Source organism: Buceros rhinoceros, unplaced genomic scaffold (genome assembly GCF_000710305.1).
Source record: "Buceros rhinoceros silvestris isolate BGI_N320 unplaced genomic scaffold, ASM71030v1 scaffold7574, whole genome shotgun sequence".
NCBI classification, from domain to species: domain Eukaryota; kingdom Metazoa; phylum Chordata; class Aves; order Bucerotiformes; family Bucerotidae; genus Buceros; species Buceros rhinoceros.
The window spans coordinates 50,489-65,885 of record NW_010407593.1 but is presented as its reverse complement, the minus strand read 5'-3'; the positions used below and the strand labels follow the sequence as shown (position 1 = coordinate 65,885).

Sequence of the window (15,397 nt, the reverse complement as noted above, 5' to 3'; positions counted from 1 at the left end):
TTTTGTGGCCCTCCTCTGGACCCACTCAGGGTCCAACAGGTCCAAATCCTTCTTGTGCTGGGGCCTCAGAGCTGGACACAGTACTCCAGGTGGGGTCCCACACGAGCAGAGTAGGGTGAGGGAACCACCTCCCCTGGCCTGCTGGTCACACTTCTTTTGATTGAGCCTAGCATGTGATTGGCTTTCTGGACTTCAAGCACACATTGCTGGCTCATACCTAGTTTTTCATCCAGCGGTATCCCCAAGTCCTCCTCCACAGGGCTGCTCCCAATCCATTCATCCCCCAGCCTATATTGATACTGCAGATTGCCCCGATCCATGTGCATGACCTTGTTCTTGGCCTTGTTGACCTTCATGATGTTCGCATGGATCTGCTTCTCAAGCCTCTCAAGGTCCCTTTGGATGGCACGCTTTCAGTAAAACAATCTTTATTCTCTGTTTTCTTAATCCCCTTCCTTTCAATGAGCTAATTTCTTGTTGGGTTAGTTCTCCCAACCAACCTAACCTGCATCTACATGATCATTCTATCCTACAAGTAAAGTGGTATCAACACAGAAGAGAACCAAAACAGGAGAACAGGAAAAAAAACAAAACAAGCTAAATTTTCATTTCAGCAGCACTCTGCAGTTGTACCAAATTAACTGTAACATCATTAGTCACACCACTAGCATAATCATTCAGGCCTGCTTTTGATAGATGAGTGCATCCTTGAATACATCCAATTGATAACCATTCCATTTAATAAGATCTTAAATTTTCATAGATGCAGTTTAATAACATTACAATTGGGTTTCAATATTTTGCTTATCACTGCTTGATGATTTTGCATGAAAACAGAATTTTAAGAAGAAATTATGTAATCTCTGAACTTTCTTTTCTAGAAGAAAACAGCATCAGGCCTGTGACAAAAGTTCCAGAAACAGCTGGAGGGCTTCTATTTCTTTACCTGGCTTTCTTCCTCTCAAGTACATTTCAAGTTGTCACTTTTTTTCTTTCTAAGTTTTCACATATTTTTGATATGTACTCAAATATTTTAAAATGTAGTATTTCTTAAGAGATAGAGGTGAGAAAATCAGCATTTTTTACAGGAATCAACATTAGAAGAAAGCCATACTTTTAAACAATGCTACACAAGACATTGAGCCACTACACATTTGACCTTTAACCAGAAGAAATATACTTAAACTGCCTTCAAAGAAGCCAAGACTTCTGTTTGTTGACTCAATTTTGTAACAATTTTGTCAAAAATCAAGTTTGTGACAATTTTAAATTTACAATATGTGTTAGCTAACATACCTTACCAAATGAAACATTCATAGTAAAAAATAAGGCATGGGCAAAAATATCTACCATGAGAAAGAAATATCTTTAGAAAAATGCGATTAAAATAAAGAACCTAGAAAATATTCACTTAGTTTCACTGAAAAGTACAGCTTCAATTCATACGAATTTTTATAGTTATTCACATTTTATGATGATTTGTTACTGACTGGAGGATAGCCATTTTCCACACACATAACTTCAATCTCTAGAGTCTTTGCTACACTAAAACCACTTGCAGAAACAAAACATCACATTTTCAGGCATTGGTCCAAAGCATTTTGAAACAAATAAAGTTCATGGGACCTATCAAAAGGATTGATTCTAGTAAGTACAGTAGAATCACTTGTCTATCATTTCATCTTTTAAGATGCTAAGAACAAATCAACCAAACTTTTGCTATCCCTGTAACAATTGCTATTGTCACCAAAATAATACTAAAACAATTTCACAGAATAGACCATCTAAACTATACAAGTAGCTTATCTGAGAGCAGGGAATAATCAGAAAGAGAAGGTATGAACAAAAAAAAAAAAAAAAAGGAAGAGAAGAAGCAGCAATCTGCTAAATATTTGTAAACGTAATCTATTTTCTAATCAGCTCGCTGAAAGCCGCAAATGAACCCTGACTGCAAACATCTGCCTACAAAACATTGCTCAAACACATTCTTTGTTGCCAGAGCAAAATAGAAATCATCACCTTTCTGAAACTTTCACATTTCTAGCCAAGGTCAGTTTGGGTCCCATCGTAACCCAGGAATTCACAATGACTATTATTTTAGTGCATATATTCTGACTTTACAAGATCAGATTATTTTTACTTTCTAGCAAGATTCAAAATGTTTTATCTCAAATGTAACAGATCTGAAAAACAGATATTAGATAATTATTTTTTGATGCCTCTTGCAACACAAAGCCCATGAAATTTAATTGAGGTAATTTCTTTGCAAACTGAAAAGTCCGAAGTTTCTCCTTTATGGTGTGACACTGCAGCACGAAGTGTTTCAATACCCTAAATATCAAATATAGATGTTTGGGCTCCCATTCAATCTATGGTAGATTGTATAGATTTCTCCCTCATCTAAATGCAAAATGTTCAGCTACGTATCTACTACTGTAAATCCTTTTACTCTTCATAAACTTACATGCCAACCAATGCAAACTCGTCCACACAAATCCACCATTCTTAGTCCGTAACTTGCTGCATTTAACAGAAAATTGTGCCTGCATTTACAGTTTCTCCTCACAGAAAAAGTATTCCCCATAGAGCATAAGCATCATGTTTTAACTGAATGTTTTAAAAATATGAAGATAACATCAGGAACTAAGACAGCAGTTGTTTATAGGTTGTTACATTAATGACTTTAAAATTAATAAACAAGCCAGCTTTTCATGACCTCAGTGAGACCATTTTACTCGGACACTTGAGCAAACATTCTTCATGCTTGGTGACTGAGGCGCACAACATGTCTCTAGAATAGGCGATTTCAACTCAGCTCTATAACATCATACTACAATGAAACATGCAGACATTTTGATGAAAAAAAGTTGTACAATTTTTTTTCCCCTTTTCCTTTCTTAATACTATGCCAGACTAGCTTCAGGTTTCTCCAGTGGGAAAATCTACTTGTTCCCTGTTTTTCATAGATGTACTCTCTCTCAACAACCTTCAAGTAGTTCAAAGCCGTGACATTAATCAGTTAACTCCAGTACTTACAGACAGGAAATATCAATTTACCTGAATGCCATCCAGCAGCTTGCTCATGCACCAGTAACTGTCAGCTTCTATGTTCTGCAGCACTTCTTCAGGCAGACTGGAAACATCAAAATTTTCCACTTCTTCTTCTGTTTCAGGAAAAGAGAGAGAAAGACAAGTCAATGAAGTGAACAGAATAAATAAAGCAAGGATGAGGAAAATAATTGAAAACAAAGACAATGACCACTTATCTTCTAGTCAAAAACTTCAATGCACATTTACTTTAACAGGGACTAAATGAATCATTTATTGCTCAACTGTGTCATCTAATGGCTTTAAATGTTAATGAATACTTAATTTCTCACAGACTGTGAAAATTTCAAATCATGCCTGGTTAACCAGAATTAATATATAATAAATTACTTCGTTCTAAAGATTTCACACCTGAAAGAGGATCATCGGAAGCACTTTGAGAGGCCTTAAGCTATGTATGAACAATCCCTGCAGAACATGTCTATGTTTGCATCACACACCGCAAAATACGTTGCCAGTCTTGAGAGAACAAAAAGCCATGAAAAAAACTTTCTAGAAAACCAGTGAAATTTACTTAGAAAGCTGACTGCATCTTTTCAAGGAGATTTGTTTTTCAGGCAAGCATTTGGAACCAGAAGGAAATCAGACAAGAGGAAACATGTTATTCCTGCCACCCACCCAAAAAAGAAACCATAATTCTCAACACTGGAAAAGTACATCACCCCAGTGATGTCTAAATCACAGAAACTGAGTCTTTCACACAAGTGAGTTAAAAGAAATTCATATTTTGCTACGAACTGAAATTCTACCACCTAAGGCAAGTTGTTTTATTTTTAAACCATGGCATCTGAATTAATCCATTTTAAAAAGAATACAGAATATGTTGCCTTGCCAGCTAGCTCCGGAAGCTCCCATACTGACCCAGAAGACAGTTTAGGCTGAGCTGGGAATGCTCTGAGTAAATGCTGTAGCTTCCCTCTTGAAGCAGCTCACAGTGTCTTACTGTATCAAGGTGAGAATCAAAGCAGCATCTTTTCCAGCCCTGTTTTTTTTCCCAAGGAGAGGGAGGTGCAGAAGATGGAGGAGTTGGATTCTATTTGAACAGAATCTGATATACAAAAGAAGGAATTTCCTCCATTACACAACTGCAAGCTAGCATAGAATAAACAGCAAGAGAAAAACAAGAATATGTAGTATCTTAAAACTCCTTTATTATCTGTCTCATAGCTCTGCAGTGTATCATTACAGAAGGCTAATACATCTTTAGGTTGTCACATTAGATTATGCTACCTTAAAGAATTTATTTGTCAATTGGTAATAACCACGAGCATTTCCCATGTTATAAAATAATTTTAACATACCAGTGATTTTACCACTACTAGTAGACACGGGTAGTAAGGAGTTAGCAAAGCATTCTTGTTTGCACTGGTGGGTGTGCCTCTACATGTGGGTGTGCGTCTTCTACGGGATCATTGGGTTTGGATGGTGAAATATTAATAGCTGTAGGACAAGGAGATTAGGTTGTGCTAATAAAATATTAGTTAAGATATTGGGAAACCTGGCAAGTAAAACAGGGGATTGCAGCAGAGACCACATAAAACAAAAGGACACGATGATCTCAGAGGTATCAGGACTGCAAACAATGAACCAGTAGTCACTCACTGGTTATGAAGGAATGCCACCTCTGCATTGGAGCACAGTCTTAAAAATCCATTTTCTAAAAGAATATCAGCACATAAGTATCCAAAACACTTTAAATACCCTATAAAATAAACTCAGATATAACACTGCCTTGCAAAACAATGAAGAAAGAGTGAGTAGCAGACTGCAACAGCGAATTTGTTTGATAGCAGATCCTTTTGTGAGGAGGACAAAACTCCTTTCCCAATTTCAGCAGCATACTCCTATGAGCAAAACGGAGGACAGACACCCACCCCCTCACCCACCTCCCAGCAAACAGTATCATACTCCTCTACCAGCAATGGACAGCAAACTCTCACAATGCTCTGTGGAAGCGGTGGTAACAGACAGTAACTGGGAGGTAACACTCCCCTCTAACATCTTTTTGTTCAGTTCCCATTGCTTTCTCTATTAGACTTCCCTCACTAAAGGCATATTCTAGAACAAACTTGGGTTCATTTCACTTATTAAACCTAGGCCCTTCAGAAAAAGAATGGTAAGAGAAAAAGCCTGGCATAATACAACAGACGAAAGTTTTTCATGGTTAAAATGCTTGAATTCAATGGAGATAACAAGAAAGTATTGAAGGCAAACAGATTAACCCCAAAACAAATAAACAAACAAAAAAACCACAACAAAACCAAAATATCTAGCAATGAAGAAACCTAACACAGATTATACAAGTAGCCAAGGTGATGTACATTTGGCAAAATTAATCCAAATTGGAATGCGAGCTCTGCAGCTCACAAAGACATCAGAAAAGTCCCTCACAGTCCAGCAAAAGTAGCAAATCATTACTAATGTCAACATACCCTTTACTAAGCACACTAACAGAATAATACTAAGAGTACTCACAAGACTTATTCAGAGAAAGACTGAAAACTATTAGACTTAACACAGGTCAAAAAAGTCAACTTAAGATGACAAGTCTCATATGAACTTGTGAAAAAACCAATATTAACTACCTACCTATCTACATCCAATCTGATGTGCCCTGAGATTTTAAACAATAAAACCCCACAATTTTCAGCAGGGAAGCCCTTTTTAACAGTTCAGAAATGAAAACTGAGGATGAATATTCCCATTAATTTAGCAGAAATTTTGGCAGAAAGTATGACTGATGTATCATCTACAGCAAGAACAATTTTTTTTACATATCCTATACATGTTAACTCACAAAAATGTCTTACAGTTTTACAGTTTATGTTTATTATATATCCACAAACTGGTGCCCCAGTGGAAAAAAAAGAAGTCTAGTTAATATTTTTAATTTTCATTTTAAAATTTCAAACAGCAAAAAAAAGAAGTAACCCATTCTCTCTGCCTCACAACATCTACAGAAAAATCAATAAATGAATCAGAGTTCCTTGTACTTTTATAAACAGAAGCACATATTGAATTATTATTCCCTTTGAAAGAAGCAGCCTTCAGGTTCTCCTTCACTAAATGGTTGCTGAAAGAATGAGATTACGACTACTTAGATAGCGTGTTCCTTTGCAAATTTCCTGCCTGTAAGCACCTTTTCTTCTCATGATACTGCTATCACATTTCTGAACAAAAAGGAAGTTACAAACCATAGCGCAACACAGTAACTCTTCTACAGGTGGGCATTGGAAGATAACAAAAAAGGTTTTTTATCTTCTCTTTCTCATCTGTCTTATCTTCTCCTTCTCCATCTTTTCTTCCTTCTCTTTCAAAACCTACCATTTCACACTATATTCTAACACCAGGACTTAAACCAACAAAAAAGCTCAGGATACACCCAGCCATCAAAGGTGGGCATCTTTAACTCCTTTCACAGCCAACACAGAAAAACAAGTAGTGACAAGAGTATTAGCCATCTTGTTCTAAAGGAGAAAACTAAAATAAATCAGTTTCATCACATCCACAGAAAATCCTATATTCAAGATATAATTTGCACGTTAAAGGATTGCCTCAGAATGCAGATCTTTAAACTGTGGAATTCTAAAGTTACCTGAAATGAAACTTTAAATGCCCATCAAAAACAAATCTCATCCTGTGACTAAACTACCTCTAATGAACAAGAACGACAGACTGTGAGAAAAAAACAGCAGTTCAAGAAACAACGCTGAAGCAACTTGGACAGCAGACACCCCAGCACTAATATTTTAGAAAAACTACATTCTAATTGTTCTAGTAAGATTATCAAGTTAGACAAAACTGTATTTTTTTTTCTTGGAAAATGGAATATAGCTTTTAAAAAACATCTGCCAATGGTTCCAACTACTTTTCATCACAGGTATGCTCACCAAGCACAAAGAGAAAGTAAAGACAGGCCTTTCTGAAAAGAATGTAGGTCTGACATAAATTCACTATTTTAAGTAGAATTCGCATTCTAAAAATGAATTGAGATGGAAAGGCAACTATCATCAAGTTTTTTCTGCTCCAGTTTGGGTGATCCTATAAATCAAAAGATACAGATAGCATTTAGGAACCATCCAATTCTTTCACTAAAAAAATCCATAGTCCCTAATATAATGTCACAGTCACAAACTCAACCATTACAGAAATATAAATAGCACTTTCAGGAAGGACTCATCCGGCTTTCTTGTTCTGTCTCTCCCTGTGAAAGAGACATCCAAGAACAGATGCTTTTCTGTGGCTTACACCGACTGATCTCTAGTATTTTCATAAGCCTCTTACAGATAAAATAAATATTCAGGATTTTTTATATGTTCTTTAAAAATATAAGCTGATTCCAGTCCAATTTTCTCTCCCATTGTGCTTCTCATGCATGACTAAGTCATCTCTTCTAATGTCAGATAATAAAGTTTTGAAATACAAAAAAAAAAAGTTTAAAACAACTCAATTGCATTTCAAGTATTTACCCTAGTAGAATCTACCCTACGTTAAACTGCCTCAAACTTCAGCTTAAAACTCTGTAACTAAATATTTCAGAGAGTAAATCCAATTACTTAACTGTGCAACCAAATGTTTCAAAGTGTAAATCTAATTACTTACAGATATATTAAAACACATTTTTCATTAAGTTAGCTAAGTAGTATATTTTTGTATACGTTATATTAACTGGTACTTTTTGATTTAAATGTGGTGTATGCTGAACAAGGAGCCACACTGTGGAAGCCATCCAGACACTAAATCTAATAAAGAAGGCACAGCATCATGAAAGCCACCAAACAAGCAAGTGCTCAGTGATGTGCAATGGTTTCTGTTGCACCAATTCACCTTAACTTGCACTTAACTGAGGCAGTTTAAAACTGACTCTGAATATCTGAACGACCCTTTTCCACACTGCAGCTGCAATAAAAAACAGCCATCCATTTTCATTACAAGCTCCAATTAAGGAACATCTGATTGGCAGAATAATATGCAAAATAGCAGTTTACATATTTAACGTTTATTCATTTCTTTGTGTAGGTATATAGTGCAAAGTGTTGCTTTTTCCATGCAGTTTTGAGGGTGAAAGCAATCAAGCTGTGTGTTATTCCCTCTTTTTTTCTTTTTTCCTTGCTTATTTGGATGAAGAAATAAACACACAAGAGAAGTTTAGAAAAGAAAGAGTGGAAGGGATTTCAGGATGAACAACAAAAGAAGAAAAAAATAACCATCCTAAAAGTACAGGAGAAATTATTTCAATTTAAGACTTGTACTTGAAAACAGAACTGAAAATTCTGGTTTTATATAGCTTCAGATTTTCAATGGGTGAAATCCGAATGGACAGTAATAAAAAGATTAAATAACAAGAATATGGGGGACAGCAGCAGGCCAATGTGTACATGTATCAGTATCTGGGGAACAAAAGATCACTGCATAAAATTTCCTAATTACGAAGTTTCACAGCAACGTGTCTCATTTTCTTCCGTTTCCTGCGGAGATCTTTATCGTGTTATCTGTGTAATTGTAGAAGACAGAAAAATAGTTGCCTGGAGGAAAACTATTGTCGCATGTAGTCAATGACATGCTGGTCTGAGTACGTGCATCGCTGTGAGCATGGTATTAGTTGTTCTTTACTCATTCCCTGTGTGTGCTTCTGAAACTTCCCACAGTGCAAATGAGTAACTTTTTCTAAACAGCTTTAATTTAAGTGGATTCGCTCCCAAAGGCAGAGTCATAAGGATAAAATTAAAAATAAAAAAAAAATATTACCTACAACTACTTACAGAGTTGTTTTTCCAAGACAGAAGAAGATAAACATGCTGAACAGATTATAATGGCTTGCCTCCATTAAAAACAGGTTTTAATACAAGATTAAGACTAGCTGATTATTTTGGTGGAAGTTGTTCAAAATTATCTCTGTCTTTCAGATGTATTTGATTTCTTCTAAAAAATGCTTGAATTTCACCTTTTCAGTACAAATCATGGGTAAAAGCATCTGCCATTACAGACAGATGGAATCATACAACACAAATTTTTGCATTAAGGAACTGGAAAATTTTAATTTCAGGGAGGATTTTATTTATGAAGAAATCATGTCTTGAAATGAAACTAAAACAGTAAAAACACATGACTTCATTAAAATGGATTAATGATATTGTTACAGTAACTAGCAGCCCTCTCAATGCATCGAAAATGCCATCTGTGTCCAACCGTCTTCAAATGCAACCAACAAAAAGGCAACCTGCACTCAGAATTTCTCTAAACCTGTTACTTACACCAACACCAATATTCAGTCTTTATAAAGTGGGAAAGATGAATGTAACTTGGTAGTTTTGCTACTTCATTACACTAAGCAAGTTCACACAAAAAAACCCTCTATTAAATAAAGCACACATTCTTTCAAAGGAAACTAATTATTAATGAAACAGACTTTTAATTTGCTTATTAATGTTTTAATTCGCTTATTAATGTTTTAATTCTAGCTTTTTATCTTGAAATGGTGTCTCTGCATTCAGAATCAGGCAAAACTCAGATGAATTCACTGGAATGGGAGTTAGGGCATGAAATGGGTGGTGGTATAAGAAAAATCCAAAATAGACTGTATGATCAACAATAAATTACGATTGTTCTTTACACACATCCAATATACAAAAGGATATGTAGAAATACTAAAAATGCTTATTTTCTGGAGATCTTAAAATTGTTCTTTTTTTAGCACTAAATTGTGTAAGTGTATTTCTCATATAATATATAAAAAGTATTACCATACATTTCAAGTCCAAATTATGTAGTTCCTGCAGAGGTGCAAGGAAATCATTCTGACTGTACACGCACAAGTACTTGTCTGTATAAATAAATACTTTGCTGTAATCTATATGTTGTATCTTCAGATAGACCTAACCTAAAATTTACCAGCCAATTATAAAAACTACAAAGCTATATATATATGATTGCATGCAGAGGTGCACAGAAGCATTTCCACATCTAGAAGATCTTACATAGTCTGCTTCAAACTCCTTTTACAACAAGCTTTATGAAACAGCTATTCAGTCGCTGCTGCCCTAAGTCAATATTTTTCTAAGGAGATCAGGGCATAATAGAGCATTTAAATGTAAATTCTTTCAGTAACAATAATCTAATTAAATATGTACATAAGCACATAAATATCTCTCATTGAAAAAACCCTAATTACACGTTTATCTGATAGAAATAGCTTTTGAGCTGTAAAGGATTAATCATCAAAGTAAAAACTCCCTTTTCTTGTGATACTGCAGGTATCACAAAGGTGAAATGAAAAAAACATAAAAAGAACTCAATCATCTAATTAGTCCAGGCTTAGGTAAACACGACCTTACTGCATTTCAAATACTCCTCTATTACCGGTCACATTTTCACATATGCAGTGTATTGATGACTTGTCTGTTTTAACACTGTTAATAATCTCACACTTGTTTTCAGTTATCTGCCACAATTTCCTTAAGATGCAATAATAAGCAAGATAAATATACAGCAGTATAAGAACGATGTTTTAAACATTAATAATTTTACTTTATTAATATTAATTCTGTACATAATTTTAGTGCACAAGAAGATGTTATACTCTGCTTTGGCCTGGAGAACAAAGTCAGTCACCATCTCCAAAAACACTGTAAGCTTGATTACTTTGACGCAATTTTCATGCTCATCAAAATTAACATATGATAGTGCAAGTACTCCCAATTTAATCTCTCACAAAAGAGTGAATATTTCACATACTTATTCTCTAATTCCAGATTCTGCAGCAAATAATTGAGAGACTCCCTTTAGTGGGCCTACATGCTTGCCAGTACGATTTCTCTACGCAGGCTTTTTCTAGACTAGATTTTAACAGCAATTTATTGTTCCCCCACACTAGGTAGTCCAGAGCTTGTCCTTAATTCATTACTCACTGCACATATCTACACACAAACAGGCCTGTTTTCACAAATGATAAAATTATTTGAAAAATAGGGAAATTCCCAGCTCATGTTGCAAATCAAAGACGACATCAATTCCTCATAGGCTGCAGACCAAGATTACTGCTCAACAACTCAGATACAAGAAAGATGGAAAATGCCTTTATTACTTCAACAAGTCCACCACCAATACAGGGTATGAAAGAGAGCCAAGTAGATAAAGCAGCACCAACAACCCTTTGACCCACAGAGCTTGCACAATGCCAAACAGCAGACAGGCACCCTCTTATACGACATCCTTGCAAAAAGGGAGTCTTCAAAGCTTGTTACAGCTCTTCTTAAAAATGTGTTTTAGCAATGATGAAGAACACAATGTTCAGCACAAATTCTTCTCAGAGTAATCACTTCAATAGGCTTGCTGCTGTCAACCAAAACAGATTGCTAGGGAGAAGTGGTGCATGTGATACCAAATTACAAGACTAGTAATTAGCATCCACTATGCGTGATGAGCACAGGATGCTGATGAGCATTTTCTTAGAATGCCTGATAAGGGAGTTTCCTGAGAAATCCAAAAGGTGCTTGGAGAATAGGAAATGAAAAATTAAAGGTTGAACATGTCTCCCAAATCACATTTTTTAATTACCTAGTTTGTGCTTATCACTTAATTTTTTACAGCATCAAGCCTATGTATGTGCCTACACACAAACACACAAAGCACAAAACAGCAAGAAGGGGCTAAGAGTAAACCATGGTGTGGTCAAACAAGTCTAAAAAGCAAGCCTTAGGAACACAAGCCTTGACTGTTTTGAGGTATGGGATTCATTACAGGGCTATTTTAGAGACAGTCATTCTAGGATTGCATTTTTTTAAGTGGAAGAGCCTTCAGAAAGAATCGATACATTGATGTAGATTTCAAAATTAATTATTTATTGGACAGGGAAAGAAAATCAACTGCATTAAAGGCCAAAATCAGTTTTAAAAAATTTTGAAAATGTCTACATATGTGTGTATGCAAGGGTGAATTGCAGAAGTATTGAAAATTAATTCTTCTTAGCTGAAACAATATTAAAAAAATAAACTGTATTGAACATAATTTCTTAATATTAAAAGGTAGGCAAACAGAACTCATTTGAACAATCCCATAAACTGTCATATGTTTAATAAATCCATTATTTGCACTTTTTAGCACAAATCACATATACTGAATTTGAGGAGAATAAACTCTTGAGTGCACAGGCAACACTACTTCTTACATTGCTTAACTGTTGAGCGCATTCTTTAACTATCTTAATCTGCTGTGATTTACAGTTTCCTAATGAAACTGCTACACATGCATCTGTGGCAAAAGAGCTACAAGGCTTGCTTTATTCATGAGATTCAATATATTTTTACATACTTTATAAATACTTATTGTTAAGATAAATAAATAATCACGTCACATGGTACAACCTCTAGGAAAAAAACCTGTTCCATCTATTCAAATATATGAACACAGTTTCTTTATTTTTCTTTTCCTATGTTACTGTAAGAAAGGCAAATGTCTATATATTACAGTTGTACTGTAATAGATTTTTATCTTAGAATCAACAGAGATTGGAACATGCAAATCAGCTTATAAATGTCTTTGATGAGAATACATTTTATAAGTCAATAATTTTTGAAGTATTTTTAATCAAAACTAATGTGATATAAAAGCAGTAAATATTCTCTTTCTATGAAATAAGAAAATTCAAAAATATATATGAAAAACTTTTACAAAAAATGTTTATTTTTTTGTTATCGCACTTAAGACCTTAATTTTTCACTTCTGCTTTATAAATTTTTTTACACAGCTTAAAGTAGAAATTAAAAATTTCAGATTTCCCAAATTAAAAGCAAGCAAAAAATTGCCATGCTGATGAATAAGCACATTTACTTTATGATTTTTTAACGTTTTCATTTAAACTACAACCAAAACCTATTAAAATTAAAAAGTTTCAACACAGAAACTTCTGACAACTGTATTTGAACTGGTTGGAAATCTAGAAAACATTACGAACAAGCCATATATCTCATTACGAATAAGACAAAAAAAAGCTAACTATGTTTAAAGCTCTGATCCACTAAATTTGAAAACCTTCTCTTACATTTTGAGATGCTACCTTTCTATGCAACCATGCTTGACTGTTACATTCCTGACATTTGTACAGCATGTTATCACTGCTTAAGAAATTCTTTCTTTCACCTTTTCTTCTTGTGAGTTACTGCATAATAAACACACAAAGTTGTGGTATTAGGATGGCAAAATGCCATTAGAGTCATTTCCAAGTCTGTTGGAAAGCATGCTTGAGAAGATTTTGATCTGAAAGCATAACCACCTCTGTGCTGCTTCACTGTAGAAAGATTATCATTAATTATAACTGGAGACCATGGGGAGAGTAAAACGAATGCATAAGCCAGAATGAAAACATGCTGCTCCCCTTGGAATACATGCCTCTCTCATAGTTACATTAACTGTAATTAACTTTCTCATTCTTCACAATACTTTCATTTTTATACCTGCAGAAATCTTTTGGTTTCTGTCGAATTTCATTTTACTGCTTCTACCATTATCCAAGATATTGTTTTCCATTTATTTCCATGACCCAACACTTCCAGCTTGTAGTTTCAAAGAAAATACCTTTCATTAACCTCTCATGACTTCCTCACACAGTACAAGTCTACTCCTTTATTAATTGCCTTCAAAAATGAGACATTGCGAATCACAAAAGGTATTTCAAACTTAACAGAAATACATTAATTTTTAACATTCATACTATCAAATTCATTTACTTTTTAAAATTTTGGGAGTGTGCACTAAGCAACATGAAATAACACATCTTCAGACAGATGCATTTAAAAATTTAGAAATATACATGCAGATGCAAAACAAACTTCAAATATAGATCATTAAAATCTGCATCAGAAATTGTGTTTATACACTTAAAAACATCATCCTATGCACTGAACCAGGATTTTTTTATATACATGGGAAATAAAAATCTTTTTTCCTCAAGTACTCTTTAGCATACCTCTGAGGAAAAAAACCAAAACACAACCAAAAAACCAGAAGAGCTAGAAGTAAATACTTGAATCATACAAAAAGACTGCGATTTAGCAGGCAAATCTGGGAGTTACCTGAAAACCTCAAATACCTACCATCAACAGAAAAGACTAGTTCTAACGTACTTATTCTGATTACTAATGACAATACAGTTAGATATTAGGCCAGAAGAAAATCTATATTAAGCTCTAAACTGCCTGAGGCACTTGAAGTAGAACACAAGTAAGATTGTGGATCTCTGTCCAAAGAACAGTACAGAATCATAGAATGGGTTGGGTTGGAAGGGACATTAAGTATCATCCTGTCCAACCCCCCTGCAACAAGCAAGGACATCTACTAGATGAGGTTGTTCAAAGCCCTGTCCAACCTGACCTTGAATACTATCAAGGGGCGGGGGTCCACAACTTCTCTGGGCAACCTATTCCAAGGTCTCACCACCCTCACAGTAAACATTGCTTAAGAAAAAAAAAAAAGAAAGAATGAAAGAAAAGAAAATCATATAGCTAATGGAGCACACAGACTGCCTTGGAGAGAGTGGAAATGCTTGGTAGTGATAAAACAATGTGGAATAAACTTTCAGGAAGAATTGAGACAGCAGAGACAACTTGTAGTCTAAGAAACAATTCTGCTCACCAGTCAGCAGAAATTGAAGACAAACTATTACAATCATGCTATCTCAGCATTTTTATAACGCGTGCCTTTAATCACAATATAAAATTTAAATTAAAGAAACTTACAAGTTGCTTTCAAGGTCTATAAAGAGATATTGCCACATTAAACATAAATTTCATTTTGTTAGAACCTTTGATTAGTCCCATGTGACCTTAGAAATTTCTTATTAAATTAGAGATTTGTTCTATCCATCTTTTACATTAAAAATTCAAAAGAATTCTTCTGACACTGTTCATAAGCCTGAGTCTGTAAAGTTTTTTCCCATGAAACGTCTAAGCAAAGAATCCATGGCATGGGGTTTCATTTCACAGACTCCCTTCATACATCTGCCAGACTTTTTGACTCTTTGATAGGTTTCCTGGCACTGATATAATTGAAGAAATTTTTATTAGTAACTTTCAAGTCCCTGTCTGGCAGTTTCTCTTAAATGAAAAATCATGACAGACATCTAAAAGGAGATTAAACTTCTGTCCATTCTTCACATTTTGATTCTGCTTTTCAAAACAGTCTTCACACCACAATTTTAATACAAATAATAAATGGATGTCGGGTCAATCCAGTGTATACTGACCTGTATTCTCAACATACTATTATTTCATATGATTTAGAAGCATACAGACAA

General features: G+C 34.7%; 1 protein-coding gene across 1 annotated transcript in view; it reads right to left on the bottom strand.

Moving 5' to 3' along the window:
• Positions 1–217: 217 nt before the first annotated feature.
• The window catches only part of LOC104492025 (TBC1 domain family member 22A-like), a gene marked incomplete at both ends in the record, with an annotated part of 63,372 nt that continues 48,192 nt past the window's right edge, over positions 218–15,397 (bottom strand). The window contains 2 exons of the mRNA XM_010134526.1: positions 218–410; positions 3,058–3,164. Of these exons, the coding sequence (XP_010132828.1) occupies positions 218–410; positions 3,058–3,164 (300 nt within the window). The remainder of the gene's footprint in view (positions 411–3,057; positions 3,165–15,397) is intronic.